Source organism: Phymastichus coffea, unplaced genomic scaffold, assembly GCF_024137745.1.
Source record: "Phymastichus coffea isolate CEN01 unplaced genomic scaffold, Cenicafe_Pcof_1.1 PCOF00193, whole genome shotgun sequence".
NCBI classification, from domain to species: Eukaryota; Metazoa; Arthropoda; class Insecta; order Hymenoptera; family Eulophidae; genus Phymastichus; species Phymastichus coffea.
The window spans coordinates 223,242-248,897 of record NW_026707004.1 but is presented as its reverse complement, the minus strand read 5'-3'; the positions used below and the strand labels follow the sequence as shown (position 1 = coordinate 248,897).

Sequence of the window (25,656 nt, the reverse complement as noted above, 5' to 3'; positions counted from 1 at the left end):
AATGGCATATAGTCTCTATCGTTGATTAAATAGAATATCTCGCTAGAATATAGATTGAATATAAGGAGCTATAGAAAATAGCTTTTAGGGACTTTCATTTAGAAAGAAAGTTTGCGCACGTGTGTATGGTTGAAAAGGCGCTCGATTGAAACCCCAAATTTATTAAAACGGTTTATTGGTTTTTTTATAGAAGAATGCTCGATAACGGTGTCATTGACTTCTTGGGTCACGAAAGCGAATTAATTGTAAATGAATGAAATAGCGATGCTGGTCAAACTTTATTTTGCATTTATTCTTGGAATATATATGCATTATGAATCTGCAATTTATATTGATTAGCTTTCATTAGAAGGAATTTTTAAAACTTTCCTAGTACGTTCTCATAGCACATATTTATTTTTTAATAAATTTGGACGCTCACTTTATTTAAAAAACTAAATTCAACACCACCTATGTATAATGTTTGAAATGATAATATTAGTATATTATTTTATCATCTGTAGATAAAATAGGGAATTGGAATTGTGAAAACTAAAAAAATTCGTTTATAAACTACGTATCACGTGATTAAAAAAAGGTTCGAATATTTCCCAAAGTTTTGATGTTAAATTTTTATAGTATTGTGTGAATTGGAAGGAAAAACATGATTCTTTCCAAGTGACATTTTATAGATATATTTACTTCCTTCTGATTTTTAAAATGATATTATTGATCTGATTACTACTACATGACATCTGAAAATTTTATTATAATTATCTGAATTATCTGTTGTATTTGTATTACATTTGTAAATATGTATATATGTATAATAACATATAAATATATTCTTTAATATAGTAATGAACAAATTGTTATCTACGTTTCTTTTCTGATAAAATGTAACATAGGTTATCAATACTAATAAATCTGCTCCGAAATACTTTCTTCACGCTAAAGACGCTAGGAGAAAAGTTTAAAAAGCCGCGACGACCTCCCACTATTGAAAAACAGTGAAGGAGTATGTGTGAGAGAGTGTGAGCGAGCGATAGCGCGATAGAGTGAGAGACGTGTGCTTGCGTCGGCCATGTTGCCTGCAATACACGCGCTATGGGTGGCCGCTTGATGTCAAAGCGAAGCAGCAGCAGACTCGCAGTAGTTCGCGCGGCGGCAGCATCTTTCGTCGTCGTTGTCGTCACTCGTGGCTCGTTTATAATGTGACTTTAGCGTCCTGTCTCAGCCGATCAGAGATTATTTTCCGCGACTGTTGTAAACACAAATCATACTTGTGTTAATGCGTCGACAAACGCACACACGTTTGTTTACCCCAATGTGACAGTTAGGGTGCGATTTAATCGTGGTGCCAAACGCGAAAAATAAATTTTGTCGTTGTTGTTTTTTCTCTCATTGCGGTGAACTGCGACAACAAATGCAGATTCTCGTCAAATAGAACAAACAGTGTTTTAATACAATGTTTGGTAAACTGCCACCAACCACTAACAACACACCTGGTCCACCCTGTTTGCCAGCCGAGAATGCTCCACCGGACAACAAGTGGAGGCTCAACAAGGAGACTAGTGCTTCCACCAATCACGAGATACCTGAGCTCAACAAACAGCAGCAACAAACTTGCAGTGCTTCCAAAGACTACCAGCACTGTAGAACTTCTGCGAGCAACCTTGTTTTCGTACAAAAGTATCCTGGTGCCTCTAGAATTCCCAGCAGTAGTGCTTCCAAGCCTGGCAAGTCTGGTCTGACTGCAGACTCTATAGCCAGTTACCGTGAGGCTATTAAATCAACCAAAAAGTCGTGCAGAGATATGCAAACCATGATTCCTAGTCGAAGGGATCATAGTAGAAGATTAAACAATACTGATGTGGATGAGGTGGATGCTTGTCTTTTGTCAGATTCCAGACTAGAGCCACCAAGGAAAAATCAAAAGTCAGAGATGATTATGCCTCATGATTTTAGTACTTCTACACCATCTAAAAACAAGTACAGTGACAAAGAGAATATGCCAGCAGAGTTTCAATCGTCACCAAGGAGTTACAAGGACCGTGAAAAGTGTAATGACCCTTGGAGACCTACCGAACTTGACAATGGTCTGAGTGGGCTCAATTATACAGGAGAGTGTATACAGGACAAAAGACGTACTGGTGCCTCATGTCAAGCTCTTAGGCATGCTGTGGCATCCTTGCATCGACTTGATGACTTCTACCTTGAGAAAATTGGTGCTGGCTTTTTCTCTGAGGTTTTCAAGGTATGTACGTGTGTAGTATGTGTCTTGAATTTGAAAATGCCTGCCAAAGAACTCGAGTTAACCAACACCTTGATCTGCATTACTCATTCTTGAGAGGCTTATTTACTTACATGACAATCCCAATTTGTGGACAACCTTCTGTATATACTGCTGTTCTCTGTCTCCTGACTCTTGGAATTTACTCGAATATTTTTAGACCTGATTTTATTCTTTTTTTAATTTCAAGTTCTAGTAAACAACTAAATTTAACATTGCTATTTGTAAATTTTTTCCTTTGAAAATTACAATCTTGATGCAACCTTTTGTATTAAAAAACTAGCTTCCTGTTTACATTCAACGCTGACATTAAAAGAAAAAATTTTGTTCACCTGTGGAATTAATTATGCATGCGCTAAAGAGTATAAAAAACACATCCAATCTCCCAACTTTTCAATCAAGTTCAGCAAACTTGTGTGCATGGCTCTAGAGTATTTGTACTTTCTAAGCTGTAAGTCGTAACGAAGAAAAAAATAGATTTCATGTTTTCGAAAATTTTCCCGAAAAAAAGAAGGAAAAAAAGAAGTACAGACGCATTCGGAGCACGTAGCAAGATTCGCGTCTCTTTTGTGAGAGAGAGACAGTGTAAGGTCCTTTTTTGTTTGCGTCCGCTGACTCATCTTCCTCTCCATGCGATGTCGCTTGTGTCTTCTTCGTTTATTATTGTTTTTCACGTTCCTTTCTTCTTCTCTCTTTGATGGGGTGACTTTATTGTGATTTCTTTTTTATTGTCAGCGCCACTGTAAGGTACATTCAAACGAATTTTCATTTATAAAACGCGCGCGTGTGCGGCTTGCTCAATATAGGCGTCGAAAATACTTGCCAGCGGTCATTTGTCAACGGGGATAGTTGCAATGATAATACTTAACGACTGCAACACGACGTTCGCTATATTGTCGCAAGAAAATTGGCTTTCGCACAGTTTTCCTCCGCGTCCTGAGCGTCGCGTCGCATATCGTTCTTCCGCTCCTCGAAGGTAACATGTCGGAAGTGCGCGGATAGTTTATCTAAGAATTATATAAGCCATCAAAGCGCCACGTCCGAGTGATCTCGCGCGATTTAGATTTGATTTCACCGACAGTTTCGCGCGCGCCAAACTTGACATTCAACTGCTTGTCGAAAAGCGGTAAGTTTTCACTCGCGGAAGCGCTCCCGACACGTAATCCAACATTTTTCTTCTTTACAACGATCGCGTTTCACCCAACTCTTCGCACCTTCCTGCGCTTTGCAGCGTGCTCGCGCCGATAAAGTTCCGATTAATTACATCTACAAGCCGATTAGATAATAAGACTACGCGGGCACTCGCACGATGGGAAGAAAAACGAGATACAGACTTTCGTATTGATGAGCATTTTTCCATAAAGACCCTATATAGAGGAGTTACACTAGCTGCTACTTTTTATTTCTTAGTGCTTGCGACTTGACGCGTTTAGTAACTTGATTTTTCGAACTTCATTGGCAATGAGTTCAATATGATATAACAACTGCAAAAGTATATTACTTTGTGCCATATCACAGATCAGCGCTCAATTGTCTTGTTATTTATCTTTTTACGACGAAAAAGTTGTGAAACGTCGCTTGTAAGCGGTACTCGAAAAAAGTGACATTCATAGTTAGAGTAAATAGTGCATAGTTTGAAAGATAAAATTACGAAAGTATTACTCATGGAAACGCTAATTTCAGAATGGAAATCACGAAGACAGAAATACTCGACTTATCTCTCTCTCTCTCTCTCTCCCCCTCTCGCTGGCTCGTTTATTATTATGCACCTTTTCCGCAAAACTGTGTCAAAACAATCGCGCAGAAATTGTTCAAATCACGAGCACGTTGCTTCGACGAAAAGGTCATGAATTATCGTCTTAACTAATTACCACCGGTGCAAAGAAGATAGTCGTCGTCGTCCCTTCGCGTCATTACCGTCATTACGTTACTACGAGTTACGTAAATCACGAGCGAATCTCGACAAGTACAGCACGTTTATATACCCAGCCACCCACTCGCACGGAAGAAACTGAAGGAAAATTCGTCGACGCTGAGCCAATTTTTTTCCCCGTAGACGTACGCGGTGCTGAAAAATAGCAGCTTTTCCTTGGCGAATATTGCAAATATTTGGCCGGGGGCGGACGTCGCGGATGAGAACTTTGTTTTTCGCGCGATTGCGTTTAATTAAGCTGTGCCATGACGAATTCGTAGCGCATGAATGAAAACCGGCGAAGGATGTATTTATATATTTCGACTTGAAGCCACTTAGAGCTCGGCCATTTATAACTCTCCTTTAATTTTGGCACAAATGTGCTGCCAGCGTGTATACCTGAATTTTCGCGCTTGTAAAAATAATCATCCGCGCGAGTGACTCACCGCGAAGGACTTTCGCGCGCGTGCAATTCAATACTCGGCTACTCTGAAATTTCGATAATTTCGACTTACATTATTGCAAAGTTTCGACGCTGATAAAGTTAATTCCGCCGGCGAATTCCGTTCGTTTCAAGCGCATAATGGATTGGAGGAACAAATGAAATTTATTGCTAAGTAATGTCGACGTCGGGCTTAGATTTTTAGATAGATAATAGACGACGTGACGGAAAGTCATGTAGCACAGAACTTTAAAATTCAAATATTGAAAGAAAAAAAAACCACGGCATTCACTTTTAGTTCGGGAGAAGAAGAAAAGAGAGAAGACAATAAATAAAATGTAATCGCGCGACGATCGACGAAAAACAAAGACGTAGAGCCATAGCACGTAACGCGAGGAGAGAAGACACAGCATTCAAAATTAGTAACGCGCAACTGGAGTGCGATGACTCGCATGGGTTATTGTCGCGTCTGTGTACGTTGCATGTGTGCGCGCGCGTCGGTGCTTGCGTCGCCGAAGAGGAGGATATCTCTCGAGTTCCGCTTTGGCTCCCTGACGCGAATAATGCAACAGAGTCTCTCTCTCTCTCTCTCTCTCTCTCTCTCTCTCTCTCTCTCTCTCTCTCTCTCTCTCTCTCTCTCTCTCTCTCTCTCTCTCTCTCTCTCTCTCTCTCTCTCTCTCTCTCTCTCTCTCTCTCTCTCTCTCTCTCTCTCTCTCTCTCTCTCTCTCTCCCCGTGAAAAGGGAGTTAAAAATAGGTCGACGCAAGTTACCTACCTTCTTGTGCGTACACCTACGGAAAGAGCTCTCCGGTTTGCTGTTGGTGATCACCATCCACGACTATTCCCTCCTGACGAACATTTCGGCAACTGTCGATTCTCTTACTCGATCCATTTTTGTTTTGATAACGCGCGCGTGTCTGCGCGAAAGGTGCCTCGCGGAAAACGGCTAAACTTAGCGATCGAGGAAAATTTCAGAAAACGAAGATTCGCTAAATGGGTCGAGGCCCTGCACACGCGCGCGACAGATCGACGCGCCTGCTCATTTCGTTGTTTTAGCGACAAAATTGATTTCGATGGCGAACCGTAGTTCCCAGCGACAATGAAATGCACTTGGCTAAGTGTTCGCTTTTCTCTCTCTCGAAAGACAAAGTCGATCGTGCAATTGTACGCGCGTGTGCTCTTGAAACGAGGAGCGCCGAGCTCGTTAACGAAATGAAAAGTATAAGGGGAATCGAGTTTTGAGAAGCACGCGATAAAATCGCGGCGGTTCGAGAGAAGTCGCTTGTTAAATAGCGATTAGGTATGTCCTCGCGGGTTGGATCAAATTTTCGCCGTCAGCGAAAAGCGCCACGCGATAAATTTCGCGTTTAATTGTTCGGAGACTGGGCCGTTGAGCAACGTGCGCGCAGTGTTTTCGTTGCATCCTGCCAAAGTCCGCGAGATAAACAAGAGACGTGTACGTCGCGGGGAAATCGCTTGAAATGCGCCCGCGCAAGACGACATTGTACGCGCGCGCTTTTTTATCTCCGAAAATTCTAGGACGTGCGAACCAAGCGGCTCACGCGTTTTTATTTTATTTCTCTCCCTCTCTTGCTCTGCCTCTTTCTCCTCGCCGTTATAATCTCAACATCCGATGAAAGTGTCACGTCTCGCCGTGCGAGCACCACAATAAGTTTTGAAATTCTTCGCTCGCGCGAGCACGATAGCTTGCTTCTTTTTGAAAGTTGTCCAAAAAATTTTACCTCGTGCGCGCGAAGCGAGTTTCGCCGCCGCGATTGCCAGCAAAGTGTCGCAGGCAATATCCTCTTGGCGAAAATTCCGAGCGTATAATTCGCATCTAGATTCGCTGATTCTGAAGCGAACGCGCGAGCCCGTGCATTTCCGAAAGTTTTGTCGCGTGTTATACTGCAATTGATGTTGATTTACTGCCGCTGTCGTGTGAATCTGGGTTGTTTTAGGAAGTCCAATTGCTCTGTAGAATGGTTGACGTTTTGGGGTACTAACTTTGTGGAGTAACGATTGAAATTGGCTCAGCAGCTAAGATTTTATGATTATTGTTTTGCTATTAATTTTGTTGTGTATAGATATTGAAAATTCGTCTCGTTCGACGCGGTTTAATTAAATTAAATATTATAATAAGTAAATCAAAGTCAGATTACTCAGTGGAATACTCAGCTGCTATTCGTTTAAATTTTTCGATATAGCAACACAATTTACTTATTGTCTTAATATTTCAGACAGATTGAAAATATTCTTGGAGTAATAAAAAAAATTATAATGAATATGCAATACCTATTTTTTAAATTATTTTTCAAACACATGTAATACGCATGTAATAATATGAAATTTATGATAAGAAACAATCTAAGTCATCTCAAATCTAGGCTTACAGCAATTTGTTTTAGTTTATCTTGATAAGCAACGTAACTGAGACTATCATTACGAAAAATTGAAATTTCGAAATATCAATGTTTTACATAGATGGTGTATCTCTGCCAAAGTCGCACAATTTAAATTAATGCACTACTACGCAGATTGTTAAAATGTTCAAAAATAGAATTCATTTGCTTGTGATATATTATTGTATAAATTATTACAAAATAGTAAATATCGTAAAGATATTAAAAATATTTGTGATACTATTTAATGAGTTGATTTAAAATAAAGAAAAAAGTAATTCTAAAATTTGAGCATCCAACTGTTGAAGCATACTTTCAAAGTGACATCTTTGAAGTTTACGCTTAGCACGAACAAGTAAATTTAATACAAAATTCATCAAATAATACCTAATAAAAAATCGTCCGACAATAATTTTTTAAAAGAAACATGTAGCTCAACAAGCCGAAGAAAAGCGAAGGAAAACATCGATTCGATTTGCGTATCAGCAGACGTTAAAGAACAAGCTTGTTTGACCACTCATACCCGACAAAAAATAAGTGCTATTACGTCTCCGATTCTCTCTCTTCGGTCGACATTCCAAACATACACCTGACAGACCACGCTCTGCTCGACCTCGTCGACGGGGGCATGCACGTAAAAAAGTCATTGCTCGTCCTTGAACGGACAACCTTGAAAAGCTTCGCTGCACGCTGCAAACACGGAAGCGTCATCCAGAATGAACGATTAGATACGCGAGTGGACGAAAAAAAAAAAAACAAGGCGCGGACAATTTTCGATTGACCGAGCGTAAAATCGCTTTTTCGCCGTCTTTCTCTATCTCGCGATCGTCAGCGGACAGTAGAGGTGTCAATTGCCAGGCGTGTGCTTCATTTGTTGCCGCGGCTTTTACGGTTAATTAGGCTTTTGTTGAGTGTCTCGTGAATTGTTGTTCGCGTCTTACACAACGCGTTGTGGGAACTATTGTGCGTTACTACACATGTCTTCTGACTCTTTGTGCACGCCATGTCCGAGGGTGTAATTTTCCTTTTTTTTTTCAAGGCGAACGATATATCGCGCTCGCGTTCTTTCATTGCTCGCGTTCTTTCGTTGCTCGCGAGGCGAGTGTAGCTTGCGCTTGCGTAAATCGATTTTCGTCGCAAAATCTTTACTGTGCTGTAAAGATAAGCGAGAACAAATGGGCGACGCTCGTATCACCACGAACGCGGCTCTCGGCAAAAGTGCACGTAAAGTGCGATAAACCTCGAACGCAACGCTCGAAAATCTGCCTGCCAAGCTGTCCGTTCCCAATTAAACTTCCAAAGGGAGACGGAAAGAGAGAATCTCGACGTTTCCGATAAACACAGCGAAGCAGCGTCGCGCGCAACCCACGCGATCTATTTTCGGCCGCAGCAGCGGCAGCCAATGTTCGCGCGAAAAAGAAAAACAAAGGTCGACGAAGATGCTGCTCCCAATACTCGCGCGAGGATCAATTGAGGACACGTAACTTGACCGCAGCGACTGCTGCACTTTCTTCGAATTGCTCTCTACGATCGATTCTCAAATTTTATATTTAGCCGAGGAAAGAAAGACAGAGCGAGAGAGGGGGAGGGAGCTGTTATTCTCGCGCGCGCTGTCTTTCTCAGGTGGAAAATATACCGATCAGTGAGCTGCGCGCGTTTCGGACGGGGTTCTCGGACGTCCATATAAATCGCGCAACTAACGACAACTGGAAAAAGTATTGATGCGAGAATCCATAAAAACCCACTCTCGAAGAGCCTCGTATGCGCAAAACTAATAAACCCGTGTCCCTCCCGGCTGTTTGCGTGTGCGCGCGCCATCACGAAAATTGTATAACTCACTTAATAAATCAATTCTCAACGCTCGCCGTGCGAGATAAATCACGCGCGCGAGTTGTGTATACCTCGGAGGCAACTGTCACACTCAACCGACGAGTCGCGGCAAGAGGGTGAAAAACGATGAAAATAAAAAAAAAGAGCACGAACGGGAGACACGTAAACCAATTGCTGTGGACGCGTTCAATTGAGCGCATTTCTCCTCGCGAGCGCTCGACAATCACCGCAAGCAGGCTGATTTTCGGCAGGCGCGATCCGCCGCGCAACCTCCTTGCGTAAATTCGCTTCCATCGCTCTGTCCGCGTCGATAGTTCGGTTGTTCTGGGCGGAGTGGAAAAACAACGCGGAGGCGATAAAAGAGCTGCGACGCGCGTTTCGATTTTTCTGCTTTCTGCGCAACTGAGTCGGCCGTGTGTTTGCGCGAAGGAAAAAAAAATTGAAAGTAACCAACCGATCGGGTGTGTATGTACCGCGCCCGTTGTTGTCGCGCTTGTGTAACGACTTTCGATTGGAAAACTTTTTGTTGTACCGCTTGTATACGTGGCTTGCAACAATGAAATTGTGTTCTTCTTCCTTTTTTTCGCGCAAGAGGTAATTGTGAAAGGTTGAGTGACTACCTGTAATCTCCGAAGTGTATTTCGAATGTTTTTACTCTTTCTTTTTGTTTGTAAGACTTTCCGTGACCTTTAATTTTGGAAAATCGTGAACGTGCAATAAGTTCTTTTCGACGAAGTGTATTCGTCGCTTGACGCGTAATAAAACTGTTGCAAACATTCTGCGTTCTGCGTAATTCAATGAAAAAAAATATGTTAGGCGAGAATAGTATCAAGCAATAAATTTACGACCAAGCGGATTCATGAATATTTCGTTTATTTCAATCGAGCTCACATGCAGATCGACGCCTCGAAACCGAATAAATTTTTCAGCAAATTCGGAGCTGTTGCGCAAGGCGTGACTCCAGTTGGCACTCCGCGCGTTACGCAAAAGAGTTTTCCACCTTTGCGATCTACGCGAAAGAGCGCGCAGTCCGCATTCTTGCGCGACACTTTTCCTCAAAGCCGTTCAGAGCGATCCGCGTTATTTTGGCGGAGCGACGACGCGCCTGGCAACGCAGCGAGCGAGAATGACAAATTCGACGTTTATACTTTTCGCGAATGAATTTCGTATATTTCTATCCGCGCTTATGCAACGACAGAAATATTTTTACCGGATACGCGAGGCGTATCAATAATGCAATCGAGTTGTTAATACTAGCGAGACCTAGAAAAAAAATCTGTTATTTCCACGTTACGTAAACGCGCATCGATGCATACTCCATCTGCTGTAAACGTTACAGAGTTTTTTTTTTTTGCTACAAAGCTCCTGTTTCCTTTATTCGAGCGGCTTGCTGAGAAAGAAAAACGGCTCGCTTGTTTTCCAGGTCACTAATTGCCACTCTCCAAATAGACCATCTGCTTGTTACACCCGAGAATATTCAATGCTACGTGCCGAATGAAAACAAATTTGCTTCTGGCCTGGGCGATGCTTTATAATCCGCATCAAAGAAATGCAAACAGTTATCTACTAAAAACCACCTCTTTTGCGATAGAAGCGAAGTGCATTGAAAAGCCTACGGGAAAAAGTCGTGTAATATTGAAGTGTCGCTCTTATTATCCGTCGATCGGAGAACCTTCTGGCTACTTTTTTTTCTCCTTTTTTTTGTCAACGAAACCCCGCCGATCCACGCGACGCACGTCCGGACATATATCTCTCGATTAATGTTTCCGTGAGCGCTCATTGGCGTGAAAACCGTACGTCCGAAGGCGAAAGCCACGTCGACGGCCGGGTATCGTCTTCGACTCTCCCACAGGCTTCGCGCAAAGCGATTGCCGAAGATGCGTCCGTGGCGAAAGAGCGGAGACGACCTTGCCTCGCGCGGTTTCCTCGTTGTAGAAGCTGCAGCGGCAGGCGGCGAAGCGGCGAGAAAGCCGGTCACGCGTTGCTGGCCATGGAGTGCGCTCTCTCTAATGGGCCTCCTCTCCGTCGGTGCATGCACGCGCCGGCTCCTCTTCCCCTGGCCTCGCGTGCAACAGCCGCGGCAAAAATTGAAGCAACGTCCGAGAGCGAGAAAACAATAAGCCACGCGAAGGAAGGCTTTCGTCATTGCGCCGAGGATTTGCCCGCCTGACCGTTTTCGTAGCCCGGAGCCCACAGCCCCGGCGTTCCCTTCGGTGCCTCGTCGCAGCCGCCTCTCGACGTTCCGGCGTCGTTAGCGAAGTGACATTGCCTCGCGCGCCCGCGTGCGTTCGGCGTCGCGTGTAATGATACAGCTTCACCGCGATGATTAAATTTCACCGGATTGCGGCTAGCTATTAATTATCTGCAGCTTAATGAGCAAAAAGCAACAGACAGGAGAACGCCGATTCGCGGAATTATCTTCACTTTTCATCATCGCTCCGCTGGCGCGTCTGTGTGCATAACTGCACGTTGCGTGCTAATAAACCGAGCGACAAGACAAGAGCTGCGTTTCTTTTCTGCATTGCAGATCCGAAACAATGTTCAAAACTGCTAACCCCGTTCGCGCGATATAAAAATCGCCTAACGGCACATCCGAGGTAATTGGCCGAAAGATGAAGCTTCGCGCGCGCGCGGCACTAAAATTATCCGGCGCAACCGTCAGTTTAAGCAGTTACAGTGCCTAAGTACCCTCAATTACACAACGACGCCTCTTGATGAGAGCATCTCGTCTACCTAAAAGAAAATAATTGCCTCGCTTTTCTTTTTCCCCTTGCTCGTGGCGTCCATTCGTTCCCAATTGCCTTTCGAGGTTCAAGGTACACGCTGTGCACGCTCGACAGACAAAAAACTCATTTTCGCCGTTCCACCGGCGGCGCCTTCGGTTTGATCCCCCTCGCGGACGCTAGCTGGTTTCCGCGTTAACTGCGCCTTCGCCGCCACGCGTCGCCGTTTTGGCGCCGACGCCACCGCCGTTTGTTCGCTATTTTTACGAGGTGGCCAGTGATCGGCATGCGAGTCGTTGCGAAACCAGCGCTTCAACGATCATTCGGCGAGCGCAAGCTAAGGCCGAGCGCGCGTAAAAGGACTCGACTCTGCGGGATAATCGCGGCGCCTTGAGTTCCCGTCGTAATTGAAAACTTTCTAAACGCCCGCAAAATCAACGCAAAACGATGATAACAATGACGATAGAGCGTGCAACAACCTCTCTTCCTCTCTCTCTCTCTCTACTTCTTTCCGAAATTGATTTATTATCCACGCGCGGCTTATCATTTTGAATTTATCAAGATTTCCGCGACAACGGCAACGACCAACGGCGAAAAAAAAAGCATCAATTTCACTGTGCGCAACATGATAAATCATGCGAACAATGAGACGAAGGACCACACGACTTCCGCTATGTACGTACATCGCTCGCAGGCGCCTCGAGAGAGAGAGAGAGAGAGAGAGAGAGACAAGTTTCTCAAGCTTCTACGGCTGGCCTTAGGCCAATCCGCATCGTACGCGCGCTAGCGTACCCCGCGAATCGCACATTTGCCAAAGTTGTCTCGTCGCCGATAGTTTATTTACGCGCCTAGTTTTCTATCTTTTTCTTTTTTTCGAAGTGTGGATGACTAAGTCTGCTTGTTGTACATGAGTCATTCGCGCCGTATCGTGCGACGTACAGATGATTGTTGTGACAATGCCCAAGGGATTTATCAAAATTGATAGCGAGCTATCTTTGAATGCATGTACGCGGATGGAGAGCAATTTGCCCCGGAGTTGATTTGACGGATGCGTCCTGTAACTCGAGCGCTGTCCTCGTGTCTGACTTTGATAAGTATTTGTTTCTTTTTTTTTTTTTTTCGTGTTCGAGCGGAAGATGTTGACACCGGAAGTGTTTCATTTTTTCATTTTAGTGGCGCTGAAAATGAACGATCGACGCAACTACTTGTTTTTCCTTTCCCGAAAAGGTAAAATAAGTTGTGTCCATCCTCCGATCGTCGTTACACGAAGAAGTCTCTCCTCGATCGCCAGCAGGCCATCTTATTCCACAATAGCACACAAATCTCAACCAAACGGAAAAGCTTCCCCCCTCCCCCGCCCCCACAACAACACGGGAAATTCCGTGCCGATGACTCGTCTTGACGCACAGGTAAACGAAGAGAAAAGGATGACAAGGAAGAAGAAAGCGCTGATTCTCCGTTATCTCTCGTAAACGTCAAAGAGAGAAAATCCTGTCGCCTAATATTCTTCGAGCTAAAAGTCTTTCCACGTTATTTCGCGATAAAATGAAACAGAAATAGAAAAAAGAGAAGCTGTTATCGTGCAGCGTGAAAAGTCAAATACCAAAGTCGTTGCTCGTCGCGTCTTTAACAATATAGACCTCTTCGCGAACCGGCAACTCAAGAAACGCGCACTGGGTTGCTCCGACGCAAGGAAAGTCGCGATCTCGAGGACGATCACCCATAAATCGAGTGTCTCTGCGGAAGATTCGACGACTTGGGCATAAGTCTAATTGGCCAAGAAGTCGCGCGAACGTGCAGGCCGGACAGCGGAGAGAGGCCGGTGAAGTGGCGAGCCAAGAGGAAAAGGCCGCACGCATATATGATTAAAAAAAATTGGCAATGATCGACACTCTCGGCAAGCGCGTATACGTGCGGCCGCGTCTTCGTCGTCGTCGTCGTCGTCGCGCGCGCGCGCGCGCGCTGCCGCGGTGAAACCGCCGCTTTCACAATCGAGCTAGTGCAAACAAAAGGTTAACATCCGATCTCCTTGGCCGGGAAGCAGCGTAAAAAGAAGTGGCCTCGCGCGCGTGCTTCTATTGCTTTCAATTTTCGCTCCTCCCGAACTAAAAAGGTACATCGATCGCCGCGCGCGCGCGCGCTATCCGCACTGTTTTTGGCGGACGATATCGCGAAAATATCTCTCGCGCTTTCTCTCGTGCGCACCTGCGTGTTTGTATATATGTGTGTGTGTATGTCTGTGTGCATAAGTACGCATGCGACCGTGAATAACAAGCTTAGATCCAAGAGATGGAATTTAATTCGCGATAGAGTTTTTGCCGCCGATTTCTTCTGCCGAGTACGTTCTCTCTCTCTCTCTCTCTCTCTCTCTCTCTCTCTCTCGGGGGATTAGCAAAAGGTTTCTTTAATCGATTTCAGAGAAATTCTCGGTGCGCTAAAGGCATTTCTTCATGGTATACACGCACGCCGCGCGATTAATTGGTCGATGTTAACGTTTAACTCGATTAAATATCGCGTTTGTATTCTTGCCGATTTCTTGTCGTATGCTGAGTAACCAAACCATTTTTGGCTTGTTGTAAGCACGAACACGATGAAAATTGGAAATTATTCATATCGAAGCGTTATAAATATTTTTTAAATAAATTGTTGATCATTAATCTGTAGAGTCGGTGTCAACGAGTAATCATCGTTATTGATAGAAGTCCTATGTTAGAGGAACTAGTATAAAATACTATGTTATGTAATAATAAAAAAAAGTTGATTCATTACCAGTCGTTGCTGTAGCAATGCACCTTGAATTTCAGAACTATCAGTGTCACGGGCATTCAAATTCATGGGAATTTGAATCGAGTGCCAAACGAACATCAATCTTTTTCACTAAAGCAATTACCCGTTACAACGGTTCGTTTCGCCTCTCAAAGCAAATGAAATTTCCGAATCAACGTCCTCTACTGCAAACAAAAGAAATTTCCCTCCTACCTATGCGTTAATTGGTCTCGCATGAATTCAAAGAGCGACCAATCAAAAAAGCGCACCGGTCAAAAAGAAAAAAAAATGTTACGTATCGATCCTCCGTTTTCCAATTCTGCAGCTTGGCAACTGTCCAAATTATATACCAGTCCACGTGATTTTGTTCACGTGGGCTGGGTTTGGGATTTTTTGTTTATCTTTTCGACATTCGATAATAGACTCGGTGTTTTTCGAAATGTCAATGAATGTTAATTTCCGTGATATTTTCGTAAGTTTAGGAAGATCTGTCGCGCAGCACGTGAAGGGGAGTTCCCCGCAGGAGAATAACACCACAATTTCCACGGGTTTCGCTATTTGCTCTCGTATCCAGATTTTTATTTCCGACCGCCAGAGGAAAACATTTGGTTTCCGTCGGTGGCTACGCTTTATTGCACTACCGAAACGATTACTCTCAATGATAACTGGTAGTCCTCTTGAACGTCTGGCAAGCCATGAAATCAATATCGTAAATTGACCCGGATTCGCCTCCTAATCGTTCGCGCAAACGTCGCGCGCGTCAACTCCAAAACCAAACAACGCCAGTTGAACGCTTTGCGAGCGCGCGAAAAGCCCGCCTACAGCTCGAGAGCAGATGTAATCGACGTCGCACTCGCGTTTTCTCCGCGCATTCCTCCGAAAAGATATCGAAGAATTCCGCGCGCGAAACCCATTGCACAATGGTAAAAGTCGGCGCATCTCCGAAGAAAGAAAGAAAGAAAGAAAGAAAGAAAAAAAAAGGGCACGCGGCACTTTCGCGTTGATTTCCCTCTTAATTATGTTCGCCGTCAACCAGATGCTACACATTAACGGGCCTGAGAGGATTTTCTCGCCTGCATATCTCGCGCGCGGTGAGAATACGTTGCTTTTGCATTCTCACGTCGCTTGGCTGTGCGCGAGATGAAATGCGCGATACGCGTTAAACTCTGCTCGCCTCTTCTCTCTCTCTCTCTCTCTCTCTCTCTCTCTCTCTCTCTCTCTCTCTCTCTCTCTCTCTCTCTCTCTCTCTCTTTCGTGAGCACGCGCTCTCCCTCTTGATGAGCGCTCGTTTTTATACATCGGGCCTCTCTTTTATAGGATGATGAACTCAAACCTGGCATTGTATATTCGCCTGGTATGATATGTAAAAGGCGAGCGGTTTATTTGGAATTCAAAAAGACGCTGAAAAACGGAATGTTCCTTTGCGTGGGAGGGTAAAAATGGCCTGAACAAACGCCCGAGAGGCGCAGTCCTCGCTATCCTGGGAAGATTTTTGAGTAGACTGACGTATGACATATGCTGGGTGATTTTTCAAAAGAAACGCGTCTCTCTATGAGGATCTAACCCTGACCCATCGCGCCGTAAATTGAACGGAGATCAACGTTAATGCACCACGCGAACCTCGCAGGAAATCAACCGATAAGCTGTCGCATGAATTTGCAATTCGCGTAGATATCCCAAGGCCTCGTTACTATGACGATGCATATAAAGTCTAATTTAAAATCCTCTTTCTTGATTTTTTTTCAGGTCACCCACAAAGTGACGGGACAGGTGATGGTCCTGAAAATGAACCAACTTCCGGCGAATCGACCCAACATGCTCAAGGAGGTGCAACTGATGAACAAACTCAGCCATCCGAATATTTTGAGGTTAGTTACACGTACGTCCATTGTTCTAACAAGGTCGCGGCGAACGATCAATAAACGAAGGCTATAAATGTAAGCATATTGTAAGCACTTTAGCTTTACATTGCAGGAAATACTGGTAATTGATGCGGAATTCGTGTTTTTGAAACTTTCGTAATTATGTAAAAGAAAACCAATAGCTCATTATATACTAATAACTACGCGGATAAAATTTTCTAAATTTTTCTCTTTCTTTCGCAATGATTGACAGAACTTTTGACTTTCTGGCTTTTTGATATGCCGCAGTTGATCAACATTTCAAAATACTCAAGTATATTAATAAATCGGTTAAAAAAAATACGAGCTTACATAGATAATGCAGCCAACGTCAATTAAAGTCAGATAGCGGTATTACATCTCAAACGTGAATTCGTAAATTACGACTCACGCATCGTCGATCCCAAGCATGTAGGGTAGTGGGCATAGTACGATTGGAGAGGGAGGATCTTTGTACGCGAAAGCAAAAAGGGGATGAACGGATCAGTGAGTCGCATCCTGAATATAACCGTCGAGCCGCGCGTGTGTCAAATTATCAGTTCTAATTGGCTCTCTCTCTCTCTCCGAGTCTTAATTGACTATTTTTTCGATTGATCGACAAAGGTTTCCGAACACGCACATAAAAAAAAACAATATGAAAGAATGCACTCAAACATCATTGCTTGACAAAATTCTCGCGACTTTGATTACAGAGCGTTTTGTTCTGCGAGACTCCACACTTCGCGACTTCCGTTTTTCTTTCTTTTCGCGACGGCTGCACATTTTACCTTGGGGCCCGCGCTGATTGCCGCTGCTGTTGTGAATTACACAAATTAGACGAGTTGGCAAAATTCAGTTGCCCAATGTATTATCTTGCTGTTGATGTAGGCAAATCGTTTGTTGCTTCTTTTTGTAAATGTTTGTTTTTTGTAATTAGTTTTTATAATATTTGGTTATCGATACCGACGTTAATCGCATTTAACTCAATGCCATCTGCACCATTAAAAAATAGAATGATAAACGTGTTATTAACGCTAAATAAGATGCTATCACCGACTCGACAAAATCAAGTCATTGAAAGTGACACTTCTGTTTTACGATTTCAAAGCACAAGTGTCACAATAAAACTTAGACGCGAGGGATTAGCGTTCGTTCCAAATAAACCTAACACAAGTGTATTATTCCCTTGTTTATATGTATATGTATATACGGCACTGTTGGCAGTTAACTGTGTCAAAGCCTTAACCATTTCGGCAAAGGAAAGAGTCTCACCGGCAAAAAAAGAAACCAACAATTAAGGAGCTCCGCTAATTGCAAATTTCCATGGTGTGTACCGTAAAAACGAAACAATCGAAAGTGGTCCATACGTGCAGGGAGAAAACTTTCGCCGACGTTGTGGCATGAATTAGACCGATCGATGCGCAAAAAAATGAGCCAAATGTGTACGTGTGTATGTGGCAATTAAAGCGAGACGGACGAACTCAACGCTGACGACGAAAAAAAAAAGAGAAAGGAGAGAGAAAGAGAACAGCACTGCTGCGATTAATTGTTTCATATTATAGACATGCGTCGCCGCTCGTCGAGAGACTCTGTCCGTGTGTCTTGCGAAAAAGCTCTTTTCTGCGGAGATGTTTTTTTTTTGTTGTTGCGGACGTGTCAGAGTTGCTGTTGCGCCATTGACGGCCGCCGGGCTTTTTCGCCGCGCGGCGACACGGCGACGCTCGCAAGCTCGCTCGCGCCACGGCTGTGCGGGATTCTCCGCTATTGCACTTGTTTTGTCGTGCGCGCGACGGGTTCACTGAACCTTGAAGAATTTTTCTTCCGACGCGTAATATCGAATCTCGCGCTGCGTTTTGCAAATTCGACGAACGGTACTGCGAGAACGTGGAAGGGATGGAAAATTGCAACGCGCAGGCAAATTATAAATCGCGGAAAAGCCGACCAATCGAGGCCTCATCCTCACGGCAGTAACAATCGCGTAACAGGATCATAAAGACTCATTAAATGGCGCGCGAGGCTGAGTTTTTCTCCACTTCCCAGCGGCAGTAGCAAGACTCTTGTATGCGCAGAGATCGAACGGCGCCTCTGGAACTTCCGTAGGCGCGCTCCGTTTCTCGACCGACTATTTATAAAGTCGCCGGTGAGAAACGAGAGATGATGCACGTCGACGTGCACAACAGTGCTCGCTATGCGCGCAGTCGAGTGAGAGAGTTGCCGTGGCAGTACAATCTTTTATCTCGCACGCGCGTCGAGTACGGCGAGACGCGGGGAAATACGGCGCGCTCGTCGCTTTTTCGGCAAGACGATTCACGGCTGGCAATCCGTGAGAAGCGTGAACGATCGACACCGCGGAGGAGAAGACAATTGGGTCGAGGACCTTGTCGAGCGCGACCGTAACGGCACTCGAAGGTCGCGCCGATCGCTTTATACGGAAGCGGATCGAGCCTTGCGGCTCCGAGATTGAATGTCGACGAGACGAGTCGATAACCGATCGGGAGCGCACAACGGGCAACTCGCGTTGCATGCGCCGATCTCGCTCCGAGAAATTACTCTCCTTCCTCTCGTTAGCCTGACACGCACATGTGGATTCGCTGGATTTTACAGCATTTCGCTCTTATGGTTTGTGTGTGCGTTTCGACATTAGATTCTTGGACAGAATGAGATTTTTATGTATATAGTTGTCCAATGCGTATGGTAGGTGGGATCAATTGTTGTTGGCAGTTGGAGAAGTTTTTTTCGAAAGGCAAAAGTCAAGTGTGAGAGAAAAACACTTGCTCTTCGCAAAAAGTTTGCGTGACACTTTTAAAACATTAAAGTGGTAGATTATAATAAATAAAATTGTACACGGTTATTACATATAGCTTGGGATATCTATCACTGGCAGAGAGTGACTCGACAAAGAAACTTGAACTTTTTATCTGAATTCGACAATTCATAATCCAAAATGGAGCATCAACAAATTTTCGTCTTTCAGGTTCATGGGTGTCTGCGTGCACGAGGGTCAATTGCACGCCTTGACCGAGTACATCAACGGCGGCAGCTTGGAGCAATTAATAATGTCGAAGCACATCCCATTGCCGCACCACACGCGAATAAAACTAGCTCGAGACACGGCTTGCGGCATGGCGTATCTCCATAACAAAGGGCTGTTTCATCGAGATCTCACCTCGAAAAACGTGCTAGTGAAGAGGGACGATGCGACCGACGAACTGACAGCGGTCGTCGGCGACTTTGGACTCGCGGCTAAAATCCCGGATCCAAGTACTGGCTATCGGTTGAGTACAGTTGGTAGTCCATACTGGATGTCACCTGAGTGTCTGAAAGGCCAATGGTACGATCATCGATCCGACGTGTTCTCCTTTGGCATCGTCGTTTGCGAACTCATCGGAAGGGTACCTGCCGATCCTGACGTTCTACCTAGATCCGACAATTTCGGATTGGACTATCTGGCTGTAGCCGAGATTTGTGCTGCGGCTGATCCTCCGCCGGCTTTTTTACAATTAGCTTTTCATTGCTGCACGGTGAGTTTTAAACTCATAACGTGAAAGTTATCGATGAAGCATCGCCGATTAACGGCGTGGATCAGATTCAGATGTGTTTCACTAAGATCATTCTTGATCCGAGTGGTTATCTTGACTTCATTTAATGAACTGATATTTTATCCGGGATTTTTTTTCTAAAACACTGTGCGTAACTCAATTAGTCACACAGAGACAATTAGATCACTAATGATCGGCTTTTCGACTATGCGGTTGATTGATTCGATTGCTTGTTACTGACCCAAATACACTAAGAAATTAACTCTTTTCAAAAAGTGTTTATCTACTCTCGTTTGTTTGTCATCCGTCGTTCACTTCTTTATTTAGATTCAAGGATATCGAGATTATATACCTACGTTTTGCTAAATTTTCCTCGAATACCAAATAACCAGAACCGCGCTTATTTGACCTTGTCGACAATCTAACAATAAAATTTACAATATTTTTTACAGTCAATAATAAAATTTCTTTTAAATTTATAGTACGAACCACGTTCCAGACCAACTTTCCCGGAGATCGTGCAAACCTTGGACAATTTGATCGATTCACGCGCCGAGGAGTCGAAACATGGTAACCTGTCATCCAAACGTCAGTCGGTCGATCAGGAATTAATGTCAAGTATGAATGAAATTGGTCGTCAGTCGCGACCCATAGGTCGACGATGTGCGCGACTACGAAGTCATTCGGCAGACGCGCGTGCTTGTGCCAACTCACCAGCACCTTGCGATAAAGCTCGCTGTCACTCAGCGAGAAGAGTTGCTGAATTGGCCAGTAAAAGAGATCCACATTACAGACCTATGACGGCAAATCCGTTCCATGCGCTCGGTGGCGTGAAAAAGATTCTAGGTGATTTATTTTCCAGTTGCTTGGAATTGCCATCTTTGGAGGATGTTAGGTCTAGTGGTGAAGCTAGTGCTAGTGGAAGTAGTAGTGACACTAGCGGGAAGTTCAAAGGAGCGCAGAATGACAGTATTGCTAAAATTCTCGTGAGGAAAAAACCCAGCTCTGAACCTAGTAGCCCCACTGCTAGAAAAAAGTGGGAGAAAAAGGTGAACAGTTTATTTTTATTCTAAAGTATTTTTCAAAACTAGACCTAGCCACGTAAATCTTGCACAATATATGTTAACGCTAGCGCAAAAATACAATTTCAAGTTATTTATTTTCTCACTTAAAATACATCACTGTGCAATCGTTAGAAAAAAAAATAAAAAATTGTTATTTTCGTTAAATTGAAGACCTTTTATTTTTAAAAAGCTTCTTACAATTGTACTTTTACTCACAAACATCTTTGACATTACAGGTCTTGACAAAAGTCGGCGCAACGAGTCTGTTCGCACATCCTTTATTTCGTGACGGTTGGGAGCCTCGAAGAAGAGGTAGTTGCGAGTCAGGCTTCTGGAGCTGCGTAGGCGAAGATTTGAGTCCAGAACCTCCAAATCGACGTCATACTTCGACACTTAGCAGTTCAGCCGCCTCGTCGCTTTTTCTTCTCGACGATCATCGTACAAGCTCAATCTACACCGATTCCAGCGAGGATATTGCAAGTTTAGGTGGCGGCGATTCTGCATGTTGGGAGGAACGTCTTGGACGTGAATCCAGCAAAACTATTGCGAAAATTGTAGATTACTTCGAACGCAAACAAGCTGGCAGAGGAGAACACTCGCACGACGTACCTAATCGAATCGCATTGTTGAGAGCAAAATTGGAAGGTTCGATGCCGTTGTGTAGTATGAGTGCAGCTCAGAGACTGGTGGTATGCGAGGGTGCGGTACGAAGCAAACTACCCTTGTTCGACAAGAAGTGACGAGAGGGCTCGAGACTACTAAGAAACTCGGGTGCATGAGAATAAGACTGTGATGTGGGGGCTACGTCACTTCGTTGTTATACATTGTATGCAGTTCCTAGGTAGGCAGCTCCGTCCTGTAGGCATTGTTGTTGATTTTTTTCTTTTCCTTTTGACCGGAGAAGCTCGTGCGATGTTTGATATGAACTCATAGACTGACTTACGTTTCTTTTTACGTAATTGTACATAATACAGCAAGAGACAGAAAGAGAGAAAGAGAGAAAGAGAGAGAGAGAGGGGGGGGGGGTGAGAGCGGGAGAGAGAGGCAGTGAGAGCGAAAGAGAGAGAGAGAGGACCTCGAGATGATTAGATTTATTTATTTTGCACGAGCTTTATTGTATTTTCTCTTTTTGAAATCGATAGTAAAGCAAGGAGTAAGCATTATTATTATTATTATTATTATTATTATTTTCTTCTCTTACCCCTTGCTTTTTCAATCTTCCTGAGAACGTCCGTCAGTGTCAATTCAGTGTCAAATCATAGATGTTTTAAAAACGGAAAGAAAAAAATGATAAGAAAGTCTTCTGTCATACTGAATGCGAGCAAGAGTGATTGGCCTATATAGACAAAGACAACGCAGAAAATATACCCCTCCAAAATACGAGACAAAGTGAGAGAGTAACGTGTATATTCGATATGGGTACGCGTGTGTGATGATTTAGATCCAGTTTTTTAAAATCGATATAATATATTTTGTTGAGAGTGATATATACTTGTCTCCCCGCGTATTTTTGTTGCTAGTAAATCTTCTTATAGATGAATTTAATATAAAACCATGTGAGAGAATGCCAAGCTAAAGAAATTATATATCTATATAAATAATTAATTTAATATATCGATAAATGTACATGAAACTGATCTAGTCAGTGTATTGAATTGAGGCGGCCTTATATTTTATATAAACACACATACTTGAATACATTAGAAAAAAAAAATGGAAAATAAAAAAAAAAGGTAACGAACAAAACACGTTGTAAAACTTCATTGAAACAGCACGATTTTAGCGAAACGCCTGTATATAATATTTTGACGTAAACGATGGAATTGTCGATTGAATCCGAAAGTCTGATGTCTTATATACCTGCGTTTATTGGATAGAAATTCATGTGGAGACCAGAATTTTTTATTACCACAACTTCGATTTACAGTATTTTAATTGCTTAGTCTGCTGAAAGTATTTTTAATTATATTTTACGATAAGTACAAAGGAATGAAAAAAGTCAATGATTTATACCGACAATTCAAACCGAAGAATTTTGACGAAAGGTAATAAAACAATTTCTGGGCTCCTCACATTGATAGTAGCCGAGCAAAAAAAGAAAAATAAGAATGGAAAATTGTCATTAATCTCCAATGAAAAAACCGCTTAAAATAAACTATTATGAAGTAATACTGTTGAGAAAAACCAAATATATATCTAAAAAAATCATAATAATTGTTCAATTAAAGACGTCTTGGTAAAGAGACATCTTGAATAGTTTAATCGTCTGTTTCTGCATAATAATTACCACATACGAATCCGTCGTCTCGTCGTATTATTTTTTTTTTCGAAACAGATTTTACCAAATTCGTATTTAAAGTATATACATAAAAATTGGAATAATCATTGTTGAATAATCATTGGGGTTGTGACGTAGTTGAACGTCCGGCTCCAAATGATAAGACTGTGTGTTTGGTGAATATAATATACATGTATGTAAGAATGAGTATTAAATCTTTTGAATGTCTTCACTTTATACGCCGCAATGTTTAAAATATATTTATCTTCCCGCAGAAACGATTAAAATTCAATAAATAACAGTTAAACGTCTTTTTCATAACAAAGTTGTAGACACTTTTATACAGATTGAATAAAGCACTTGCTCATTATTCAGAAATCAATACTGAAAATGAAATAATTTTAATAATTTAAATCGATGTACTTGAACTTCTTAATTAACTTTCTACGGTGTTTACGTAATAAAGCTGAAGGAACTTGTGAACTTATAAATCTTAACATAGTCTGTAATAGCAGTGGTTTGTTATTTGTATTTTTACGCGTAGATGAAAACTGTGAGGATCCTACAAATATGTATTCCGATAGAGTTGTATCGAATAGAAACTTCCATATGAACAGCTTCTTGCACGACACATCAGAAATAATGTACATAACAGTCGAAGCAAAAAAAATAAAAACAACCGATTTTTTTAGACATTTTATAGATTTAGAAATATACAGCCAAGAAAAACTCCGAGATTTCGTGACACGCTTCTAAGTACCTGAACAACTTGAGCGAAAAAAGAAGAGCAAAGAATTTTTATAAAGACCGACATATCTTTAGTGGGGCATATCCTAGAAACAATTGAGCTAAACTTTCTGTAGTAAAAATTGAATGAATGGCAAAAGAAAACTGAGATGTAATTTAAAAATAGGAAACTCCGAGGTTGAATGTGTGTTGAAGAATGAGAAATAATCCTTCCAAAACACAAGTGAAAATCATACATTATATTGAGTGAATTTTGAAAAGAACAAAAAAAAGAGTTAACGATACGATTGAAATATAATTCTTTAATAAACAAAAAAATTATCTCACCTATACCATCTATATTATTCGTTTCTTTTTTTTTTGTATTTTTTGACTGCTGTCTGTGATTGCGTGTGTGACTCAACAAACACGTTAGGCTGTATATATGAATAAGAAAAGTCAGAAATACCGTCTGAATCAAATAAAAAAAGTATACCGTGAGGATTCTTAACACTGTATGATTATACATACTTTGTAATTTCTAACGACTTTTGCTCGTATTGTAACTAATATAAAAGACACGACATCTTTAAAGAGTAAGTGTGAAAACCTAAAAAAATGAATAAAAGTAACACACTGATAATAAATAACTAATAATTAATGAAATACAAAATGTGCGAATGAATGTGAACGACGGTGGGATTTTCAGCGAAACTATACATAGATATATTATATTGTAAAGATTCCTATACATATAAAAGATTAATAAAGTTAAGGGCTTGTAATTTTTACAAAAATATAATTGTGAGTATCATTTCACTTACACTACCCAATTAAACATCCATTCAAAGAAATAAGTAAATGCATGTCAATTTCACAAGATTTTATTTAAAAAAATATCAGAAATAATCGTATCATAACAGGCTGTTTCACGTAAATTTCAATAGAGATCGCAATAATGTCAAATAGATCTGCCCTCAGAATCATATCATTGTATAAATACTTTGAAATACATAAGCAATTTTTAAAACACTACGATGTACGCTTAGATGAAGCAAATCCGTGGTATATAAAGCCATGGCGGAATATCAGCTCGATAATCCTCGTAAATTATTTACATGTCTTAACGACCGTTACGCAAGAGCTTCTTTAATTTATCAAACAACGACAGAATGAAAAAATAAACTCTTTTTCAAATGCGGACGGATCGAAAAAGAAAACTGCAATTTCGCGCGATAAAGGAGAAAGAGAGAGAGGAAGAGTAACGATTATAAATAATTTAGAAACATATAAATAAATGATGTAAAAAATACACTCGTGGTCCCCTTGAAAAATAAGAAGAGCAACGTTATATTATATCGGTCCACTTGCACACTCTTGCACAATTTTTATGCGTTCATGCACTTCATCACCGCTTTCTCTCCTTGTTCACTGCTCGGAGTCCAAGATCCTCTTCTGGAATTAAAGGAATATACCTCGTTCTTGGATCGTTCTTCCTTTCGTATACGTAAGGAAAGACAATCGATCTTGCTTGAGCTACGTTTTCCTCGTCTAGCTCTTTCGTGGCAGTATCATCCTTCGACGCGAAGTCCACCAAGGGTATGAATTTCTTTTGCTCGCTTTCCGACGAGTTGCCAGCGGACTCAACGGGTATCAGAGGCACCCAGTCGTCTATCTTGGTCTCCGTCACCGCTGGCTCGCTGTCGTTGGCTTTTGGCGACCAACTGCTACCGCCTTCGTTCAACCATTCACCGGGCACTGAAATGCAATTTTTAAAAGTTACTAAGCAAATGCAAAAGGTATTACGAACGCGCGTGTGAAACTTG

At 42.4% G+C, this 25,656-nt stretch overlaps 2 protein-coding genes and 1 long non-coding RNA gene across 4 annotated transcripts in view; 1 reads left to right on the top strand and 2 right to left on the bottom strand.

Moving 5' to 3' along the window:
* Positions 1-1,389: 1,389 nt before the first annotated feature.
* On the top strand, positions 1,390-24,600 carry LOC131673745 (RAF proto-oncogene serine/threonine-protein kinase). Its single transcript, XM_058952000.1, has 5 exons — positions 1,390-2,236; positions 16,090-16,211; positions 19,198-19,744; positions 20,245-20,811; positions 21,063-24,600. Exons 1-5 carry the CDS (start codon positions 1,448-1,450, stop codon positions 21,564-21,566), a joined length of 2,529 nt encoding a protein of 842 aa, XP_058807983.1. The 5' UTR covers positions 1,390-1,447; the 3' UTR covers positions 21,567-24,600.
* Positions 1,837-6,123, bottom strand: LOC131673746 (uncharacterized). 2 transcript variants are annotated; one of them, XR_009302740.1, is made up of 5 exons: positions 5,401-6,123; positions 2,806-3,279; positions 2,347-2,721; positions 2,065-2,276; positions 1,837-1,961 (listed from the first exon to the last, which is right to left on the bottom strand). It is a non-coding gene; the product is annotated as an uncharacterized LOC131673746 (long non-coding RNA). The 2 variants fall into 2 exon arrangements; XR_009302739.1 differs by having other exon boundaries at positions 2,347-3,279.
* A 112-nt stretch (positions 24,601-24,712) lies between the features above and the next one.
* Positions 24,713-25,656, bottom strand: part of LOC131673749 (uncharacterized) — a 29,884-nt gene continuing 28,940 nt past the window's right edge. The window contains exon 12 of the mRNA XM_058952004.1: positions 24,713-25,588. Coding sequence (XP_058807987.1) covers positions 25,239-25,588 — 350 coding nt within the window. The 3' untranslated portion in view covers positions 24,713-25,238. The remainder of the gene's footprint in view (positions 25,589-25,656) is intronic.

Excerpts from the sequence above, each read along its gene's own strand:
- LOC131673745 (XM_058952000.1), top strand. The coding sequence starts at position 1,448 with ATGTTTGGTAAACTGCCACCAACCACTAACAACACACCTGGTCCACCC. Across the intron at positions 16,212-19,197 it reads AGCCATCCGAATATTTTGAG|GTTCATGGGTGTCTGCGTGC; the intron begins GTTAGTTACACG and ends TTCGTCTTTCAG. Across the intron at positions 20,812-21,062 it reads GAAAAAAGTGGGAGAAAAAG|GTCTTGACAAAAGTCGGCGC; the intron begins GTGAACAGTTTA and ends TTGACATTACAG.